General features: G+C 48.5%; 2 protein-coding genes across 3 annotated transcripts; one reads left to right on the top strand and one right to left on the bottom strand.

Annotated features, from left to right (window-relative positions):
• The first annotated feature begins 856 nt into the window (after positions 1–856).
• On the top strand, positions 857–17676 carry MARS1 (methionyl-tRNA synthetase 1). 2 transcript variants are annotated; one of them, XM_032874572.1, is made up of 21 exons: positions 857–1052; positions 1825–1915; positions 2076–2154; positions 2233–2367; positions 2909–2984; positions 3231–3403; positions 3571–3677; positions 5138–5254; positions 5386–5589; positions 6388–6589; positions 9615–9689; positions 13604–13774; positions 13945–14040; positions 14167–14284; positions 14667–14880; positions 15719–15850; positions 15966–16070; positions 16145–16331; positions 16960–17031; positions 17265–17357; positions 17457–17676. In XM_032874572.1, the coding sequence occupies exons 1-21, from the start codon at positions 944–946 to the stop codon at positions 17601–17603; spliced, it is 2703 nt and encodes a 900-aa protein (XP_032730463.1). In that variant the 5' UTR covers positions 857–943; the 3' UTR covers positions 17604–17676. The 2 variants fall into 2 exon arrangements, with proteins under 2 accessions (XP_032730463.1, XP_032730464.1); XM_032874573.1 differs by lacking the exon at positions 857–1052 and having other exon boundaries at positions 2264–2367.
• On the bottom strand, positions 17615–21589 carry DDIT3 (DNA damage inducible transcript 3). Its single transcript, XM_032874577.1, has 4 exons — positions 21480–21589; positions 19166–19213; positions 18290–18447; positions 17615–18200 (listed from the first exon to the last, which is right to left on the bottom strand). Exons 3-4 carry the CDS (start codon positions 18425–18427, stop codon positions 17832–17834), a joined length of 507 nt encoding a protein of 168 aa, XP_032730468.1. The 5' UTR covers positions 18428–18447; positions 19166–19213; positions 21480–21589; the 3' UTR covers positions 17615–17831.
• Between the last annotated feature and the right edge of the window lie 61 nt (positions 21590–21650).

Here is a 21650-nt window from a genome sequence, read left to right on the forward strand (position 1 = left end):
GAAGCTTGGGCAGAACCTGCAAAGCCTCGTTTCAAAAGGTGCAGAACCTCCAGAGGGTTTTTTTGAATGTTAATATATGTTAAAGTACTTAGAAGAGTGCTTAACTCATAAGTACTATTATTCTTTTTTTAGTTTATTTATGTTAAATTTATTTATTTAAGTAATCTCTATACCCATCATAGGGCTGGAACACATGCCAAGATCAACAGTCCTGTGCTCTTCTGACTGAGGCAGCCAGGCGCCCAGGTATTAATTATTGCTAAAGGGATGCGAAAGTGAATAAGAAGTCTTCTTTTCTCAATTAGTGATATGTACCTCCTTGTAAAATAAATACTTACTGCCAAACTCTTAGCCTTCTTACTTCCCTTCAATCTGACCTTTTCCCTACACATGCTCTCTCACCTTCAGTGAAACTGTCTAGCTGCAGACAGGCATTAAATATTTATCAATATTTAATGTCACATGTTTTATTAATAAGAAATCTACATTAATTTCCATTGTATCACTAAAGTAAGTTCATCATAATTCTCAACTGTATAATTCCTATTCTTGTGAACCCGAATCGAGAGTCGGCCTTTGGTAGTAGCCCCTGTCATGTCAACGCCACTTCAGCAAGACGAAGAGAAGGCCTGGGTTTCCGTCACCAACGCCCAGCTGCCGTCGAAGCTTCAACTGCGTGCGGGGCTCTCCACGGAATCCGTTCCTCTGGCCTGCCCACCAAAATGGTGCCACTCTAGCACAGCCTCTGCGCCCTCTCAATCTCTATGATATTCTTTTCCTGTTTCCTGATGTTGCATGACGGGAGAAATAGTCTACTTTCCCCCAGCGGTGCCCATGGAATGACCTAGTTCGGAACTCCATTTCCCGGCGTGCATTGCTGCGTACTCTCAGCCCGCTGGCAGGAGGCCGGTTCCGGTTGCATCAGCGTGGGACCCACGGCGAAATGAGACTGTTCGTGAGCGAGGGCGCTCCGGGGAGCCTGCCGGTGCTGGCAGCGGCGGGCAGGGCCCAGGGCAGAGCGGAGCTGCTTATCAGCACCGTAGGCCCCGAAGGTAGTCGGGCTGATGCCGGTGGGCGGTAGATGAGGGGGGCGGGACCGAAAAACATGCTAGACATCCATCCCTCAGTTGTCTTCTCCAAACCTCCACCGCGACTACGCACTCCCGTCCACCTCAAACCTCCCCCCCCCCATTATTCTTGGTCAGCCCGTCCCTATCCTCCTCGTCACATCTTTCATTAATGGCTTCCCTCAGTTAACCCTCGGTATACCCCTTCCCTCATCTCTAGCCTCTACCTCCATCCCCTCCGCCAATTTTCCCGTATCCCGCCTCTCTCCAGTGAACCTCTCTCCTTCACAACTTTCTCCCACACCCGTCAGGCACCTCCGACCCCCATACTCTCTCTAGTTATTCATCACAACCCCCAGGCACCCCTCATTCACTCCTTTCGGTTTACCTCTTCTTTCTAACCATCTGTTTTGGTACCTCTTAAAAGTAGTTTTCTTGTCACTTCTTCCAATTCTTTAGATCACTCTGTTACTCTCGGTTGCTTCAGTGTTTGGCTGCTGCACTGTCCCAATACCACCAACACCGCCCCTCTGCAGTGCCCATCTGTTGCTTCCAACTGGCGGTCTCAGCTGAACACCTGCTAGTCTGTCCAGCTCATTCTGGACCCACCCCCTTGCAGTAGTCCTATCCAGAAATCTTTCCAGTGTCTTTCTTCTGCTTTTCCCTGAACAATGAGATGTTGTTCTTCTAAGTTAACAAGTTTTTGTTTTTGTTTTCTTTTCTTTGTTTTTTCGCTCCCTTTCCTCTTCTGCACCAGAGTGCGTGGTCCCGTTCCTGACACGGCCTAAGGTGCCTGTTTTGCAACTGGATAGTGGCAACTACCTCTTCTCCACTAGTGCAATCTGCAGGTCAGTATTGGTCCTTAAGGCAGGGAGGCGGATGAATAAAATCAGGGCTTAATGTCCGCTGTGTGGCTTTCTTTGCAAGCACTACTTCACTGTGGGAAAGAAATAGGCTAGACAGATGGGCCCCTCTCATTCCACCTTCTGTTGCTCTCTTCCTGGGCAGATACTTCTTTCTGTTATCTGGCTGGGAGCAAGATGACCTCACGAACCAGTGGCTGGAATGGGAAGCTACAGAGCTGCAGGTGGGCCTGAGACATGGGGGATGGCAGGCAGGCCCTTGCTCTTTATGGCCATCCTGATCTGTGTCCCCTACATTTTAGCCAGCTTTGTCTGCTGCCCTGTACTATTTAGTGGTCCAAGGCAAGAAGGGGGAAGATGTTCTTGGCCCAGTCCGGAGAGCCCTGACTCACATTGACCAAAGCTTGAGTCGTCGGAGCTGTCCTTTCCTAGCTGGGGTGAGTTGGGCTCTGAGGTGGGGATCAGAGAAAATTATATGATATAAGAACCAAGATGGGAGGCTATATTCAGAGTGCAAAACCCACACTGCCGCTTGTTAGCAGCGTAATCTTGAAAAATCACCAGACTCTAATCCTCAAGTTTTTTTTTTTTTTAAGATTTTATTTATTTATTTGACAGAGATCACAGGTAGTCAGAGAGGCAGCCAGAGAGAGAGAGGAAGGGAAGCAGGCTCCCCGCTGAGCAGAGAGCCTGATGCGGGGCTCCATCCCAGGACCCTAGGATCATGACCTGAGCCGAAGGCAGAGGCTTTAACCCACTGAGCCACCCAGGCGCCCCAAGTTTTTTCATTTTTGAAATGAGGTGATATTAGTAGGTACCTCAATGGGCTATTGTGAGGATTAAGTGAGGTGACTTAAGGGGCTTAATGAAGTACTTGACACGTAGTAAGTGTTTAGGAAATGGTGGATATTATGTATGCACTGGGAAGAAACATAGTACTTTACCTGTAGACCTTTTCCTTTTCTTTCCTCAACAAAGGAGACAGAATCTCTAGCTGACGTGGTTTTGTGGGGAGCTCTCTACCCATTACTTCAAGACCCAGCCTACCTCCCTGGTGAGAACTCTGCATATCACTTCATCTCCTACCCCAGCCCAGGAGCTTGGTGGAGGAATTACAGAATGGGCAGTACAAAATTGAGCATCCACTCTGAGGCGTAGTTTGACAGGGCAGTTACAGCATAAAGATGGTTGAGGGAACTGGGGAAGAGAACTGGAGACACTTCATGAAGAAGGGAGGAGGTCCATTCTTGCCTGCCCATTGCAGGTCTGGCTGATTCCCTCTTTTCTCCCATGCCCACAGAGGAATTGGGTGCCCTGCACAGCTGGTTCCAGACCCTGAGTTCTCAGGAGCCATGTCAGAGAGCTGCAGAGACTGTGCTGAAGCAGCAGGGTGTCCTGGCCCTCCGGCCCTACCTCCAGAAGCAGCCGCAGCCTGGCTCCTTTGAGGGGAGGGCTGTCAGCAATGAGCCTGAGGTTTGGAACAGCAGTGGGATCCCCACAGAACCTCAGTACCTGGGGGTGGCTTGGAGAGGGACTTTGAGCATCACCATTAACTCTTTTAGTTGTTGGAGACCAGGAAAAGTTTCTTTAGTCTGTGGGTTTCCTCACCTGGTGAGGGATTGTGTCTGCTCTCTTCACAGGAGGAGGAGCTGGCTACTCTCTCTGAGGAGGAGATCGCCATGGCTGTAACTGCTTGGGAGAAGGGCCTGGAAAGCTTGCCTCCACTTCGGCCACAGCAGAATCCTGTGTGAGCAGGCACTGAAGAGCGGGCTTTGTTTGTTTTTTTCTGTTTTGTTTTTTAGGTGGGCTCCACACCAGCATGGAGTCCAACACAGGGCTCGAGCTCACGACCCTGAGATTGATACCTGAGCTGATATTAAGAGTCAGATGCTTAAGCTACTGAGCCACCCAGGGGCCCTGGGGCTTGGTTTCCTAAGTGGAAGTTACTGATAGCGCCGATATTTGTCTGACAGCCCCCTTCACTGACCTCTTTAATTTCCATCTTTTCCTTTGGCACTTTGTACCTCTCGCTTATGTAGTTATATAATAGAATGCAAGCCCCCTGAGGGTAGAACCCCAGGCCTACTCCCCTTTATGTCTGCCGTGGTAGGAAGCACACTCCTGATGAAGAGCGGTGCTGCAGAAGCGCTTAGGGGCTCGGGGTACAAGAATGACTGGGTGGAAGCCTGGTCATTCATGAAGGGGCTGATTTCTCAGCTGGATTTCAGAGCAAGTGACGGCATTCAGTTACAGGGAGTAAAGTCAGTGAATGCAGGAGAAATCAGTGAGCTCTCTTTTAAAGAAATGATCTAGAAGACATTCCAGGAAGTAGTTGGGACTTGTAACTGGAGGAGTGAGGTTAACAAGAAGAATCATCTGAGTCTTTGTTAACAGTAGAAACCACGGGAATCTGTGAGCTCTCAGGATGGCGAAAGTTGAAGGACTCAGTAAATGGTGGGAGCGAGTGACTGTAGGCTGAGAATGGTTGGAAAGATTAAAGGAGCCCTGGTGAGGGGTCAGTGCCCAGGAGGGGTGGATACAGGGTGTGTGCAGCCGAGCTGTTGGGTGTGAAGCACGGGAAGAGTGGAGTGGATGAATGACTGGAGACAGCAGATTGAGTGGCATGACTGGGCCTGATCTGGGAAAGGGCGGGGGTGGCTAGGAAGGCAGTAGCTGATGGCTGTGGTCTTGAGTAGGGCCACAGAGATGACTGCCATGGGCTAGGGAGGGGGATGTTGGGTAGGAAAAGACTGGGAAGACATGATGCGGTGGCAGGCTTTGAGTACTTGAAGCAGTGACTGAAGGTCATGCTTCCAGCTGGGAAGAAGGGGAGAGGGCAGTGCTGGGAAGGCGTGCTTGGGTGGCATTGGGAGTCTGGGGGGTGTGGTGGTTGGACAGATCCAGGAAGAGGGGAGTCAGTGCCTGAGAATGAGCTGGCAGAAAAGAAGCAGTCATGATAGCGAAGTGAGAGGTCAGTGTGGAATGCAGGTGCCTGGCCTTGCTTACTGTGGCAGGGCCCTGCACTTTGACCTGGGGTCGGGGGTTCTCTTAGCTTTTAGGGGAGTTCATGATCCTGTGGTTTCCCGTGAGGAAAAACTTCAGATGTACCTGAGTCTGCAATGGTAGAACAGATCTGTGTCTGGGTGTGTGCTGTTGGTCCCTCTGGCTTCTTCTCCATGGACTGTTGTCTTTTTCTTTCCCTACCAGGCTGCCCGTGGCTGGGGAGAGGAATGTGCTCATCACCAGCGCCCTCCCATATGTCAACAATGTCCCGCACCTTGGAAACATCATTGGTTGCGTGCTGAGTGCTGACGTCTTTGCCAGGTGGATCCAGCTGCTGGGGGAGGGACCTTTTCCCAAGGGAATAGAATGCCTCAAGGGTGGGGGTTCAGGGGATTCTGGGGACATGGAGGGGGCCACGATGGGGCCCCTGTGATCACCATATCCCCTTCCAGGTACTCCCGCCTCCGCCAGTGGAACACCCTCTATCTGTGTGGGACAGATGAGTACGGTACGGCGACAGAAACCAAGGCTATGGAGGAGGGTCTGACCCCTCAGGAGATCTGTGACAAGTACCATGCCATCCATGCCAACATCTACCGCTGGTTTAATATCTCGTTTGATATTTTTGGTCGTACCACTACTCCACAGCAGACCAAGTAGGTTTCCTATAATCAGGCAGGAATGGAGGGTGAACACTGGGTCTGGGGGCAGTGAGAATGTTCTGGAGACAGAAGGAACCAAAAGTGTTGTTTAGACATCTACCCTTGTCTCTGCCCCCAAACTTAGGATCTGAATAATGCCCTGAAGTGGATCCCAAGCATGGGGATTCCATAGATGTGGAAGCTGCCCAGGGGCTGAAGGAGCAGTGAGGAAGGGAAGAGACAGGACTTAGGCTCATGGAACTATGAGCCTTCCCTCTGCCACCTCCCGGTTCTTCCTGGCTGCTCTGGAGTTTGAGGGACATTCCCTCCCACTCCCATGTGGGCTTATAGCAGATGCACTCATTCTTCCTCTGCCTGATACTCATCCTTAATAAAAACTGTTTAGTGGGCAGGTTGTCAGCTTAATAGTGTTAAGCAATTTAGCAGATGGACTGATGAATTTTGATTCTGGGACATAATAAAAAAGAGTACAGTCCTGTCCTTTTAGAGATTTTTTGGTAGTGAAGAGTACAAAACTGTTAAGTTTATATTTGACAGACATAAATTAAATTCTAGAGTGATGAGGGAAGAGATTGCGTAGGGGAGTTGGGGAGTATGTATGAGGGGTCTGGGTCATCCACGAAGACTCCCTAAAGATGACTAGATGGCCTTGGCCTTGAGGGGCCTTCTGCCTGATTCTTGCGACACTGGGACTGATATGGGGCCTGGGTGGAGTAGCAGGAGGGCGGGGTGCAGTCCTTCCTCTGACTGCCTCTGACCTGGCCCTCCCCTGTGCCTGGCTCACCTTGCCAGAATCACGCAGGACATCTTCCAGCGGTTGTTGACCCGAGGCTTCGTGCTGGAAGACACTGTGGAGCAGCTGCGGTGTGAACGCTGTGCCCGCTTCCTGGCTGACCGCTTCGTGGAGGGCGTGTGTCCCTTCTGTGGCTACGAGGAGGCCCGGGGTGACCAGTGTGACAAGTGCGGCAAGCTCATCAATGCCATTGAGCTCAAGGTTGTGAGAGGAGGGTGTCATGGAAGGAGAAGGAGGAGGGAAACAGTCTCTGTTGTTCAGAGACTGTTCAGAGGTCCCATTTGGGGTTTTTATTTTAGCATTCAGGTCCTTTCATTGGTGCCTTTTTTTTTTCTTTCTTTTTTCCTTTTTTTAAGATTTTATTACTTAAATTTATTTTAGAGAGAATGAGCAGGAGGAGGAGAGGGAGAAGCAGGCTCCCCACCGAGTAGGGAGCCCAAAGTGGGGCTCCATCCCAGGACCCTGGAATCATGACCTGAGCTGAAGGCAGAGGGTTAACTGACTGAGCCACCCAGGTGCCCCTCATCAGGGCCTCTTTTTACCCCATCTCATTGCTCGGTTCATTGGACACTTACTGAGCATTTACTACGTGCTCAGCATTGTGCTAGGTGATAGATAAGATGAAGGCGTGCTTCCTTACCTTTGCTCCTGCTTCAGACCACCTGATCTGCGTTGGTTTTTTTTTTTAAATTTTTTAATTTTTTTGAAAGATTTTATTTATTTATTTATTTGACAGACAGAGATCACAAGTAGGCAGAGAGAGGAGGAAGCAGGCTCCCCTGCTGAGCAGAGAGCCCGATGCGGGGCTCAATCCCAGGACCCTGGGATCATGACCTGAGCCGAAGGCAGAGGCTTTAACCCACTGAGCCACCCAGGCGCCCCCTGATCTGTGTTTTTTAATTAGTTCTTTCTCTCTTCCATAGAGGTCTCCTCTTTTCTGTGCTTACTCATTGGCTAACTTAGTCATTCACTTATACAGCACATGTTTTTTGAGTCCCTGTGATAGGGTAGTCACTGGGGACTGCTGGGGATGTAGCAGTGAATAAGACAGATCTTTAGCTAGTGTGGGGACGAGACCAACCCTAAAGACAAGAGTGTATATATAAGACAAACTGCTGGGAGGCTGTGACAGTGGCTTCTGGGGAAAGGTTTTTAGCCAGGTGATTAGGGAAGGCTTGTCAGAGGACGTAACATGTGAACTGAGAGTTTAACTGAAGAAATGAGAAGGAGCAAGCCAGGCGATGAGAGGTTGAGAACGTTCCAAGCATAAGGAGCAGGAAATGCGAAGGCGTGTGAGGCAGCAAGCAGCTGAAAAGGCAGAAGGGAGAAGGCCAGCGTAGCTGTAGCACAGTGAGAGGGAGGCTGGATTGAGATGAGGTCAGAGAGGTCAGCGGTGACCAGATGACCTAGTAAGCCAGGGTGGCAGCTGGATGGTAGGCTGTTCCATGGAAATGGATGGGACGGAAGCAGGAGAGAAGGGGAGAGACCAGTTTGGAGGCCAGAGTGGTAGCTCAGAAATGGGATGATAGGTTGGCCTAGGTTAGTAACAGCAGGAATGGGAAGGGAAAAAGGATTTGACACAGATTTCTTTTTCTTTTTTTTTTTTTTTTATAATTTTATTTTTTATAAACATATATATATATATATTTTTTTTTCCCCCAGGGGTACAGGTCTGTGAATCTCCATCTTTTTTTTTTTTTAATAAAAACTTTATTTATTTATTTGAGAGAGAGACAGTGAGAGAGTATGAGCGAGGAGAAGGTCAGAGAGAGAAGCAGACTCCCCGTGGAGCCGGGAGCCCGATGCGGGACTCGATCCCGGGACTCCAGGATCATGACCTGAGCTGAAAGCAGTCGCTTAACCAACAGAGCCACCCAGGCGCCCTTGACACAGATTTCTGAGGCAAACTCTGTAGAACTGGATAGGTGAATTCAGGCTGAGGGGCCTTCAAGAAAATGGTAACTTGGAAGTTTCTGGCATGCACCTCTGGGGTGGACAGCAGCAGCACCTGCGAATGTGGGCAGGCTCGGATGAAGGACAGGCACCCGGGTTTGTTTCCCTTGTGGTGCCTGTCAGACATCCACACCGAGGCGTTAGTTAGGTAGGTGGTTGGAGATAGGCTTGGAGAGTTCAGGACAGAGGTCCTGAGAGAGTTCTCATCACCTAGCTTCAGAAGCCCGGAGCCTGGCTGGCTCAGTCGGGAGAACTTGTGCTTCTTGATCTCAGTGTTGCTCCTGAGTACAAGCCCCATGTTGGGCATGGAGTCTACTCAAAAAAGAAAAAGATTCAAAAGCCTAGATCAAAACTCACTGGGAAGCTTTCATTGATTGGCCTTCCCTTCCCCCAAACTGTTGAGTCCTCTGGCCGTCATCCGCCAGTGTTTGCATAGTCAGCGTGTGCTGAGAAAATAACTTTTTTTTTTTTAATATTTTATTTATTTGACAGACAGAGATCACAAGTAGGCAGAGAGGCAGGCAGAGAGAGAGGGGGAAGCAGGCTCCCCACGGAGCAGAGAGCCCGATGCAGGGCTTGATCCCAGGACCCTGGGATCATGATCTGAGCTGAAGGCAGAGGCTTTAACCCACTGAGCCACCCAGATGCCCCTGAGAAAATAACTTTTTAAAAAAATATATTTATTTATTTGCTGGGTGGGGGGTGCACGCACAAGCAGGGGGAGTGGCAGGCAGAGAGAGAGGCAGACTGCCTGCTGATCAGGGAGCCTGATATGGGACTTGATCCCAGGACCCTGAGTTCATGACCTGAGCCAGAGGTAGATGCTTAACCAACTGAGCCACCCAGGCATCCCAAAATAGCTATTTCTTAATGCTTTGCTTTGGAAAGGCCTGCACTTGTTTCTCATGGGACCTGCTCTCCCTAACATGATTGTAACTTCCTTGGGGAGAAGAACTGTGTCTCCACTCCTTCCTTCCCTCACGAAGCTGCTTAGAGTGCAGTGCTCTTTACTTAGCCTGTACTCAGAGAATGCTTTTTCCTATTCTTTGCAGTGACAGGACAGAGTCGTGAAACTCTGAACAGCAAATGCTGTGCTCTGTGGACTTGAGTCTTCAAGTTCACAGAAGGCCCAAGAAAGCATGAAGCTCAGTGAGATGGCTTACTGGGGAGCTCATCCCTTTGTGTGTCCCTCCTTGCTGCACAGCTCCCCTTGGCCTGAAGTCCTGATCCTACCTCACCTTGCATTACCCCTTCCCTTGAATTTCCTTTACAGAAGCCTCAGTGTAAAGTCTGCCGGTCCTGCCCTGTGGTGAAGTCCTCTCGGCACCTGTTCCTGGACCTGCCTAAGGTAAGTGGGCCTTTGCCTCAAGCTAGTCTGCACGGCCTCTTTGGCTTCCTCTGCCTCAGCCACAGATCTGTACCAAGCTATGCTTGAATGTTTTTAATTTCCCTTTTAAAAATATACAGGCTTACTGTAAAAAAGGCATAACAGATTAAAGGGGACAGAATGCAAGGCCCAGGCCCATTCCCCAGAGGTACTAACTACTGCTCATTTTCCTTTGCGTCTATGCAAGTAAACATATGCATATGAAACTATTTTCATGTTTTTTTTCTTTTTCCTAATATAAATTAGATCATGGCATTCATATGGTTCTGCACTCTCTTTTTTTTTTACTTTATAATGTGTTGAGTGGATTTTCCGTATTAGTAGGTTTGCCGCCTCTTTTTTTTTTTTTTTTTTTAAGATTTTATTTATTTATTTGACAGAGAGAGAGTAAGAGAGGGAACACAAGCTGGAGGAGTGGGAGAGGGAGAAGCAGGTCTCCCACCGAGCAGGAAGCCTGATCGGGGGGCTCTATCCCAGGACCCCAGGATCATGACCTGAGCTGAAGGCAGACGTCCAACGACTGAGCCACCCAGGCGCCCCAATTTGCCTCCTTTTTAACTTTGGAAATAATTTCAAATTCACAAAAAGAACTGCAAGAATAAACAGTTGCTCCATAAAGAGCCCGGTGTGCCTATTACCTTGCTTCACTAGGTGTTCAGATTTTGCTCTTTTTAGCAAATCCTTGCTCTTTGCACCTATGTGTGTGCATACATAGCCTCTTTAATCTCTCTCTTTTTAAAGATTTATTTATTTGTTTAGAGAGAGGAGCGTGTACACACTCAGTGAGAAGGAGCAGAGAGAGGGGAGAGAGTCTCAGGCAGACTCCGCTGTGCGTGGAGCCCAATGCCAGGCTTGATGCCATGATCCCGAGATTACTGCCTGAGCCAGACGCTTAATGGACCCTGCCACCCAGGTGCCCCATGTCATCTTTACTCTTAAATAGTTAATTATGTTTCCTAAGAAAAAAAAGACATTCTTGCATAGCCATAGTAAACAACTGCAAGAAATTTAACATTGATACAGTTGTCTGATCTACCATATTTTGGTTTTGTGAATTATCCCAATAATATCCTTTGTAGAGTTTTTTTTCGTTTAGTACACAGCCTAGCTCACGGTCATGTATTGCATTTAATTTTTCTCTTTAGTTTCCTTTAATGTGAAACAGTTCCTCAGCCTTTATCTTTTGCCTTTTCACAGTGTTTAAGACTGTGGTCTCTGCCCCCCCCCCATAGTATATTCCTTATTTTGATTTGTTCCCTGTTTCCTTATGATTGAATTCAGGTTGTGCATTCTTAGTTGGAATACTACCTAAATGATTGTGTTCTTTCAAAAGGTACATGATGGCCATTTCCCCCTCACTGGTGATGTTAATTTGTCTAGTCAAGGTGTTACTCATTTCCTCTACTATTCAATTAACATTTTTCCCTTTGCAACTTATAAGCAATCTGTGGGAGTATATTTTTAAAACATACAGATACCCCGTTCATCATTAAAAGGTGCTGTAGATTTAGCATCCATTTATTTAGTCATTCTTTTTTTTTTTTGGGGGGGGGCGATTTTATTTATTGAGAGAGAGCGAGCAAGCACAGGCAGGGAGAGTGGCAGAGGGAGAGAGAGAAGCAGGTTTTCCACTGAACAAGGAGCCCTATGCAGGGCTGGATACCAGGACCCCAGGATGATGACCTGAGCTGAAAGCAGACACTTAAGCAACTGAGCCACCTAGGTGCCCCTTAGTTAATCATTCTTATATCCTGTGCCGCTTTTCATGAAGCTTTTCCAACTCTACCACCCCTACACGTGTACCTTTCTCCTTTGCTCATTTATTAGTTGTCCATTTTCAGTGTGGACTCATGGATTCCTATTGTTTTCAGTGGTTTGCAAATGGTTCCTGTCATGAATAATTTTCATGTTCACATTGTCCCTCATTTGGCTGGCAGGAGTCTTTTTTTTTTTTAAACAATTTTGTTTTTTTAAACAATTTTAAACAATTTTATTTATTTATTTATTTGAGTGAGAGAGAGAGAGAGAGCATGAGAGGAGAGAGGTCAGCAGGAGAAGTAGACTCCGCACCAAGCAGGGAGCCTGATGCGGAACTCAATCCCGGGACTCCAGGATCATGACATGAGCTGAAGGCAGCTGCCCAACCAACTGAGCCACCTAGGCACTCTGGCGGGAGCCTCCTTTTTTTTTTTTTTTTTTTTTAAATTTTTTTTATTTTTTGGACAGACAAGAGATCACAGGTAGGCAGAGAGGCAGGCAGAGAGAGAGAGGAAGGGAAGCAGGCTCCCCGCCAAGCAGAGAGCCCGATGCGGGGGCTCGATCCCAGGACCCCAGGATCATGACCTGAGCCGAAGGCAGAGGCTTTAACCCACTGAGCTACCCAGGCGCCCCTGGCAAGAGCCTCTTTAAGATCATTTCTCTGTGTGTTTTTGACATCTCCCACCTTTTAGCTAAGGGCTTCCTTATTTCCTGGCATAAAAAGGTATCTAGGTTCATCTATTACAGCCTAAGAATCAACCATTTCTCCACAAAGCCCTGGTTCATTTTAGTAGAGAACGGCATTAGAGACCCAGATTGAGGCGTGTGGTCATTGCTACTGGGACGTCTTTGCTTCTGGTCCCTTCCCCCCAAAAGTGTTAGGCATTCATCTGAAGTTCACGCTAACACCTGTGATTCCAGTCCATCCCTATAGAGGTCTTCCCCACCTTCCCTTATTTCGTGTTTGTATCTCCCTTCTAACACAGTAAGTACCTGGCTCCTGACCTTTACTCCTTTCCTCGATCCTATAGTACACCTAAAGATAATTTCAGAATTGCTTCATAGTTTCTGGTAAATTGTGATTATAAATAATGCTGCAGCAGATAACCTTGTGCTTGTGAATTTTTATACTGTTGGAAGTGTGTCTGCAGGATCAATTCCTTGAAAGTGATTACTTGCATATGTAGTTTATTGCCAGATTTTCCTCACTAGGTGTTTCGTTTTGCCTTCCTTCCAGCATTGTGTGCACCTGTTTCCCCATAGTCTCACCAGTAGAGGTCTTGTCAGGCTTCAGAAGCTATGGTATTTATGTGCCTAAATCACATGAACCATTCCTTCCAACAGACTTATCTTTGTTTTTCTGCTTATAAAAGTGTAATAAGCTTGTTTCTAAAATTCCAGGTAGAAATATGGTATAAAAGTGGATGTCCCATATAATTCCATCTGATACATATTTTTCTTCACAGGTTTTCCTGAGCTTCTGTTCATCTGTATGCTATTACTTATTTTTAGAATTTGTATTCTGTATTATTTTGTGGTTTGCTTTACTTAATAAACGTGTCTTGGAGATCTTTACATATCAGTACGTACAGATCTAACTCACTCTTTAATGGCCTTAAAAGTATTTCGTTGTTGGGGAGCCTGGGTGGTTCAGTGGGTTAAAACCTCTGCCTTCAGCTCAGGTCATAATCTCAGGGTCCTGGGATCAAGTCCCGCATCAGGCTCTCTGCTCGGCAAGGAGCCTGCTTCCTCCTCTCTCTCTCTCTGCCTGCCTGTCTACTTGTGATCTCTCTATGTCAAATAAATAAATAAAATCTTTTTAAAAAAAATGTATTTCGTTGTATCGATACACCATATTTCTTCAAACTCTACTGAACCATGGGAGTTGATTGCAATTTTTTTGCTATGATGAATAGTGTCTTCCTTATATATGCATCCATGCACTTTTGTGTATTTTTATTGCAAAAATTTCTACCAGTGGAATTGCTGTGTCAGAGTCACGAGTCTTTTAATTCTATATTGCCAAACTACTCCAGAGAGGTGGTACATGTTTATCCTTATTCAAACCAGTATGAGACTCTCCTAAATCAGCTCTCTGACTTTCTCTGCCGTCTCAGCTAGAAAAACGACTGGAGGAGTGGTTGGGGAAGACATTACCTGGCAGTGACTGGACACCCAATGCCCGGTTCATTATTCGTTCTTGGCTTCGGGATGGCCTCAAGCCACGCTGCATAACCCGAGATCTCAAATGGGGAACCCCTGTGCCCTTAGAAGGCTTTGAGGACAAGGTAAAAACCCTATGCTTTATTCATATGTCCTATTATTCTGCCTTTTGGTTGAGACCCTGAGCTAGTAGAATAGACTGTTGATGATGTCTTGCTTCAGTTGGAAACTGGGTTGGTGAGGTTCTCCCAGTGTTCCTTCATCCTAGTCTCTCTCCTTCCTCCTGGCCCTCCAGGTATTCTATGTCTGGTTTGATGCCACTATTGGCTACTTGTCCATCACAGCCAACTACACAGACCAGTGGGAGAGATGGTGGAAGAACCCAGAACAAGTGAGTTCTTGGTTACCCTGTCCATGGGAAGGGTGTGTGCAGTGGGTGGTTAGGGGTGGATATCTGATCTTTCTTGGGCCTTTGAAAAAGATCTCAGGAGTTTTGTTTCCCAACTGTATTCTGTAGGTGAACCTGTATCAGTTCATGGCCAAAGACAATGTTCCCTTCCACGGCTTAGTTTTTCCATGTTCAGCTTTAGGAGCTGAGGACAACTATACCTTGGTCAGCCACCTCATTGCTACAGGTACCCTGGAAGACTGAAGATGGGGGGATTCCTAGGGAATGAGGGCTGAGGCCTTCCAGAATGAAGATCCTGGAGAGGTCCTCGATCTTGAGTTTGGAGGTGAAATGATATAGGAAGTTAGAACATGAGAACTTAACCCAGAAGAAGGAAACAAGAACCTAAAGAAAGCGTAAGTCTGAAGCTAAAATTCTGTAATGGGTAAAAGCAAAGGGAAAAAAGTCGAAAATGGAGAGGAAGAGATCCTCAAGTTCTTTGCAGGCCTGCTACTCAAGAAATGTTGCTGGACACCCATAGTTGAGGTTAAGGGAGAGGAGGAGTTAGTGGGTCAGAGAGGGAAAGGTGTGATTTGAGCACATGGTTCTCATTCTACTTCTCTGTCCAGAGTACCTGAATTATGAGGATGGGAAATTCTCCAAGAGCCGGGGTGTGGGAGTGTTTGGTGACATGGCCCAGGACACAGGGATCCCTGCTGACATCTGGCGCTTCTATCTGCTCTACATTCGGCCTGAGGGCCAGGACAGTGCCTTCTCTTGGACAGACATGTTGCTCAAGAATAATTCTGAACTGCTTAACAACCTGGGCAACTTCATCAACAGGTGGGACTTGGGTGGGGTGTGTGTCAGAGTTAGTGGATGAGCTGGGGGCAGGGCAGGGTGGAGTGGTGGCTAGCTCTGCTCCACTAGGCGGGAGACATGGGAGAGACGGGGGTGATGAGGCGGGAATGAGCAGGATCTGTGAGGGATTGGGTGGACAATGTGGAAAGTGGATTTCTAGCAAATCGTACACGATCCTGGAACATAGTAGGATACGTTTGCTTGGGTGAAGTCAGTTGTACGGGTGTGCTTTAGCAAAGTTGGTCACAAAGTGAATTTTTGCAAACTGGTTTCATTTTAATATTCTTTATAGAATTGGAAACGTGTTCTCTCCTAGCAAAAAAATTCACTTGCAGACCGTTAGACGAGTTTGGCCGAAGAAAAGGGTTATTTTAGTGTAGAGGTGGGAGACACTTCCTGTACTTTGGGGGTTTTGTTACTCGAGGCTCACACTCCCATCAGCAGCCCCACCTCTGCTCTTCTGCTGGCTGAGTCTGATCCTCCGCGTTCCCTGCCCTCTCACATCTGGCTGTCAGCCGTGTTGCGCAGACGGTCTCTGAGAGTATTGGATAGCAAGTTATCTGTATTTCAACTTCATCGTTCTTTGCATCACTTTCTTAAAAATCAGATGGACATTGCTTCACTTTATCAGGTTTCTTATTCTTAGTGGGGAGAGAGAACAAGGAATAGATTTGTTAAGCTTTGCCTTCTAACTGGAGGGAGCCAGGAGGCGTCCGTCCTGGGAGAATGGAGAATTAGGAAAATCAGGTCAGATTTCTAGGAGGAGACTGGGCAGTAATTCCTCTTTTCTCTTCCCTCTCTTTCTTTATTCCCCTCCCAGAGCCGGGATGTTTGTGTCTAAGTTTTTTGGGGGTTACGTGCCAGAGATGGTGCTTACTTCGGATGATCGGCGCCTGGTGGCACATGTCACCCTGGAACTCCAGCACTACCACCAGCTGCTGGAGAAGGTCCGGTAAGCAAGCAGGCATTTGGGTCTCACTCATCTCCCCAGAGCTGTGCCAGCCGGTGAGAGCCCCCCGCTGGTCACTCTCAGGCTTTACACCATGGCCTGGCCCCTCCCTTCCCAGGATCCGGGAGGCCCTCCGCAGTATCCTCACCATCTCTCGCCATGGCAACCAGTACATTCAGGTGAATGAGCCTTGGAAGCGGATTAAAGGCAGTGAGGCTGACAGGTAAGTTTGGTTACAGGAATAACATGGCAGTGGGCCATGTCCTCTTGGAAAGTCTAACGTCTCTTGTTTTGCAGGCAGCGGGCCGGGACCGTGACAGGCCTGGCAGTGAACCTAGCTGCCTTGTTGTCCGTCATGCTGCAGCCTTACATGCCCACAGTCAGTGCCACCATCCAGGCCCAGCTGCAGCTGCCACTGCCGGCTTGCAGCATCCTGCTCACAAACTTCCTGTGCACCTTACCGGCCGGACACCAGATTGGCACAGTAGGTCCAAGGGCTGGAGGGGCTGGCCTCTGAGCATCCCTGCCTTTGCCATGCAGCCTTTGGGCTGAGGTCAGAGAACTTGGACATAGGACTCTCACAGCTGTTCTCTGAACTCTTACCCCACGCCTCCCCACTCTGCACTTACGCTTGTTTCTGATACAAAGTCCTTGGTATCGCTCACAAGCCCAGTATCAGCTAGCCCATGTGCCATCATCGCTCTTCACACCAGAGCTCAGGACCTGGCACGTAAACTAATTGGTCTACGGTAGATGTTTGGAAGAAACATCACGGTCCCTTGGTCTCCATAATGCCAATAGGCAGTAAGCAGGGAGAATACAGGATAGCCGTTTCCCCTTTGACACAAGAGGATAAAGTCCACCTCTGTACCCTTGTGTCAGCCCAGCATCCTCAGTCTTAGACCTTACTGATAGTTTGGGCTTTCAGAGTGCGTGCCAGTGCCTTATCTGGATTCTTTACTCAAGTCAGCAGCTATCTGCTTATTTGTTTCTTCTAAAACTACATATGTAGAGTCCCGGAATGCCAGTGACTGGGGACAGAGAGGCCCTCTGTACGGTCTGGTAGGGTTTCTCCCTCATCAGTGAATGATTATGGAATTCTTTCTTCACAGGTCAGTCCCTTATTCCAAAAATTGGAAAATGACCAGATTGAAAGTTTGAGGCAGCGCTTTGGCGGAGGCCAGGTGAGAAAGCCAGACTGCGCTGTCCGCCTGGCAAGAGCCACAGTGTCCGGGTCCCTAAGTAGCTCTCAGTACTCTCCCTCTTCTGGGCCTGCTGCTTCCTTCCTGGGAGTTAGCAGCAAGAGCCCTTGCAGTGAAATGTCATCACCGCCCCCCGCCCCCCGCCCCGGGCTGTGAGGTGAAACTCGAGGCCAGGGCTGTTTACAGAGCAGGTGCTAACTGTTGTCCTTCTCCAGGCCCGAGTGCCCCCCATGCCAGCTGTTGTAGAGGCCGCGGTCACAGCTGCTCCGCGGCAGGTACAAGTGCTCACGGATGAAGTGACAAGACAGGTACTCGGCGGAAGCCCTGAGGGATTGCGGAAACACAGACTCCTCAAAAACTTCTCTCTGGTCTCACTACTCTTCTTCCCCAACCTGCTCTGCTCTTAGGGCAACATCGTCCGAGAACTGAAAGCGCAGAAGGCAGACAAGAACCAGGTTGCTGCTGAGGTGGCTAAGCTCTTGGATCTGAAGAAACAGTTGGCTCTAGCTGAGGGGAAACCCCTTGAAACCCCTAAAGGCAAGAAGAAAAAGTGAAAGAGCCTGGCTCATAGAAAGTTACTTTAATGGATATGGACAGTAATAAATAAATTTACAATCTCTATATACATGCTGAGACCCTTTCCTGTTGTTTACCCCAAGCTTTCCCGCCTCCTGAATAGATGGGGTTGAGGGTCACATCATTGGCACTGGAGAAAGATGGTCAGCAGCCACTTTTGTGAAAAATAGGTGGTGGCCCGAGGGGGAAGTGATGGTCCCAACTCTTCATGCTTGGTGCAGATTAACCATTCGGTCAATGAGAGCTCGGCGAGTCGCCTCTACCTCCCTGGTCAGGCGTTCGATTTCCTGCTTGAGTCGTTCATTCTCTTCAGCTAGCTGTGCCACTTTCCTTTCATTCTCTTGTTCTTTCTCCTTCATGCGTTGCTTTCCAGCCACAGCTGGGGACTGACCACTCTGTTTCCGCTTCCTGGTTCTTCTCTGGTCTTCCTCCTCTTCCTCCTGAGCCAGGGAGCTCTGACTGGAATCTGGAGAGCGAGGGCTCTGGGAGCTGTTTGTGACCTCTGCTGGTCCTGGCTCCTCAGTCAGCCAAGCCAGAGAGGCGGGGTCAAGAGTGGTGAAGGTTTTTGATTCTTCCTTCAAGAGAACGAGGAAAGGTAGGATAGGTATTAGTTGAGAAGGGAAGGGCAATGCCCCCGGCCCAGCTTTAGTCATCACATTCTCACCTCCTTGTTTCCAGAGGGGGAAATGTAGGTACCCCCATTTTCATCTGAGGACAGCACTTCTTGCAGGTCCTCATACCAGGCTTCCAGCTCCCAGCTGGACAGTGTTCCGAAGGAAAAAGGCAAGGACTCAGCTGCCATCTCTGCAGTTGGATCAGGTTCTGGAAAAGGACATACTCAGGATGAGGGGTCGGGTGGGAGAGGAACAACTCCATAAAGCAATCAGATAAGTCTATACAGGTTGGCAGACTGGCCTGTTTGCAGATACAGTTTTATTGGAACATAACTACATTCATTTATTTACATATTGTTTATGGCTGCCTTCATGCCGTAAGAGTGGAGACCTCAGCATCCAAAATATTTACTGTTTGGCCCTTTCAAATATATCAATTGGTCTATACCAATATTCCCTCTTTGCTGCTTTTGCCTGGCATTTGAAGAAGCATGGGTCTACCACATACATTCTTATGGGATCCTGGTAAAAGTCCTGAGCCTCCCTTGAGGAACTCTGTTGGTAGTTTCCAGGGGGCAATTATCAGACCATCTTTGTTCCTTTCTCCTCCTGTGTGGGGAGTCCTCAGGGTGAGTCTAATCTTGATGGGGACTGAGGTGTGGTAAGACCAAAAAATTAACTCTGTTGGGGCTGACTGCTCACTCAGCCAGCTTTCAATTAGGACATGCTCTAAGAATAGTGATTTGGTCACCTAGATAGGGGCAGGCCAGGAAGATGGATGTGGCCTGTCAGCAAATGTCTGCTCAGATTCAAATCCTCCTCTCCTGTTTTCTTTAGCTGTTTTCATAACTTAGTAGGGCCCCAGTACAGGGACCCTAAGTAGCATCTCTTAGGAATTGGTTTTGGGAAAGGGATGGTAAAATTACCTGCTCTCAAGTGTGGTGATGTATGAAGATACACTTCCTTCTGGAACACTGTGGGGATCAAAGATAGATGTTAGCCATTTTTGGAAGGAGAGAGGCAGCTCTTTTTATTTCCGGCCTCCTGCTGGTCTTTCCTCACTTACTGTCTTTGAGGGTGTGCACGGTCAGTGGTCCCTGCAGCCATTTCCAAGGACAGAGGAGAGCCTGACCTTTATTTTTAGTGGCTGACATTTGTAGTCCCAATTACATAATAGAAAAGTCATGGCCAACTCCATGGCTTCAAGGTAGGCCTCAAACCTGCCAGGGTAAGGACCAGACTACAGGGAAGGGAACAAATCAAGTGGTATTTCTCTAATTCCACTCACACCCTGACATATTCTAAATGCACATTTCCAGTTTCGGTGTCTCCTGGGACTTCCGACTGTGTTACATAATTACTTATTTGAATTTCCTTTTGGGTATCTAAAAGGCGTCTCAGATTTAATATGTCCAAAGACAAATTCTGGTCATCTTCCCTTCCATGGTCTTCCCCAGGTCAGTAAATCAGTAAATGGCAACTCTACTTGCTTAAGCCAAAAGCCTTAGCACTGTCCCTGATTCCTCATTCACATCCCACAAGTCAAACCACCAGCTAAATTTTAAAATTTATTCTTCAAAAACCCACAACCCAGTTGCATTGTTTTCAACCTGCATCAAGTTACTATCCTCTCCGTTGGATCACCCAGTTTCTGCTTTTGCCACACCTCCCCAAGTCCGTTCCCAAAAAAAAGCCAGAATGAGCCTTTAAAAACTTGCCAGGTCCTGTCATTCTGTTCAAAACCCTTCAATGACTTCCAATTTCACAAATATTAAAGGCTAAGGTACTTAAAATGGCTTCACAGACCTCACACAATCTACTCTTCTCATTGACCACTCTCCCCCTTAACTCGCTCTAGTCCAGCCACCTGGCCTCCTGTTCCTTCCCGTTCCCATGCTCCCAACCTAGGACCTCTGTTCTTGCTGTTCCTTCTCCTGGAAAGCTCTTCCTTTCACATACCTGCGCGGCTTACTCCCTTGCCTCTTTTTAGATCTTTTAAATGTCACCTCATTTAAATGTGAGAGAATCCCTAGCCTTCCAAGGTAAAACTGTAACCCCACCCTGAGCATTGGCTACCCTTCCATGCTTTGGTTTTCTCCACTGCACTTGTATTTGTTCACCGTGAACCTTTTCCCACTGAAATGTAAGCTCTGCTAGAGCAGAGATTTTCTTGTTCATGGATATATCCTGGGCCTGAAATGCATGGCACACAGTAGGTACATGATAAGTAATTTGTAAGGAAAGCACGGACAAATTCTCCCTGGTCTCTTACAGGGAAGGGAGGAGGAAGCCCAGAAGCCAGAGCAGCAGCTACTTATCCCTAGGGACTGGAGATGCAATATCGCCCAGAGTGTTTCTCTTCAGGGCTGTCCTCCCTGGGGAACCCTCCTTGCCTTCCAGTGCGTGGGATGCTGCTTTCATCAGCACTGGAGTCCCAGACCAGAGGGCTGCAAAGCCAAACAGGGGGCTGGCCTGATGCAATGGTTACACACACAGATTAGTTGGAGACAGGACAGAGGGAAAGAGGCAGGGACCTATCTCAGGGGAAGGACTGTACACTGGGGAGACCCCAAATGGCTTCCCACACTTGAGAAATCCAGCATGCTCTCTTGTGCAGGAGGCCTAAGGACCTCTGGGGGAATGGGAAAACCCATCTCCGCTCCCTATCCATCGGCACCCCTCCCCTCAGTCTTGGGTCAGTCCCCTTAAGGTTCTCTTCATTAGGGTGTGGAATGACTGTCCTGTGGAGGATCCAGGAGCCCTAGCTATAGACGTGGCCACTCTGGCCCTGAGACGCTAGGGCTGAGACAGGACTGGGGGTGGGGTAGGGGGTAGTGGCGTTTAGCGGTGGTAAACGGGCGTCAGCGTCGTGAACTATGGTCTTCCAGGCCTCTCCGGCGTGGGGGAGTGTCCTGCTGCTCCGCCTCCCACCGGACAGGCCCAACGAGGAGGGCTGGGGTCAGCAAGGGAAGATGATAAACCCCCCGAGGGCATCCGGACCCACGAGCAAGGCCCATGCTCCGGGCAGGGGTGGTGTGACACTATCGTCCAAATGAAGAGAGGTGTGGGAGCACCACTCCTGAATAAAGGATGCTCCACATCCCTCCCTCGGACTGTCGCTGACTTCATCGGGGAAGGGGTGGGGCCACATCCTAAAAAGCATATGCCCCCACTTCGAGGGGCCAGCCAGTGTTCCCCAAGAATAGGAGGGTAAAAAGTAGATGGGGGATCAGTACTCGCCTCTCTCCTCAGGTTCCGGATCTGATTCTGGCTCTGTGGCTGCCACCCGCTCATCTTCAACATGATATTACCTGCGTCTCAGACTCAAGCCTCTGACCTCGGTAGCTCCGAGCGCTGATCTTTTAAGAAGGTCTTGCCCTCCTCTCAGGGGCGGGTCCAGAAGCTTACCAG

The sequence above is a fragment of the Lontra canadensis genome, unplaced genomic scaffold, assembly GCF_010015895.1.
Source record: "Lontra canadensis isolate GAN:19392208 unplaced genomic scaffold, GSC_riverotter_1.0 scaffold53, whole genome shotgun sequence".
In the NCBI taxonomy this organism is placed as follows: domain Eukaryota; kingdom Metazoa; phylum Chordata; class Mammalia; order Carnivora; family Mustelidae; genus Lontra; species Lontra canadensis.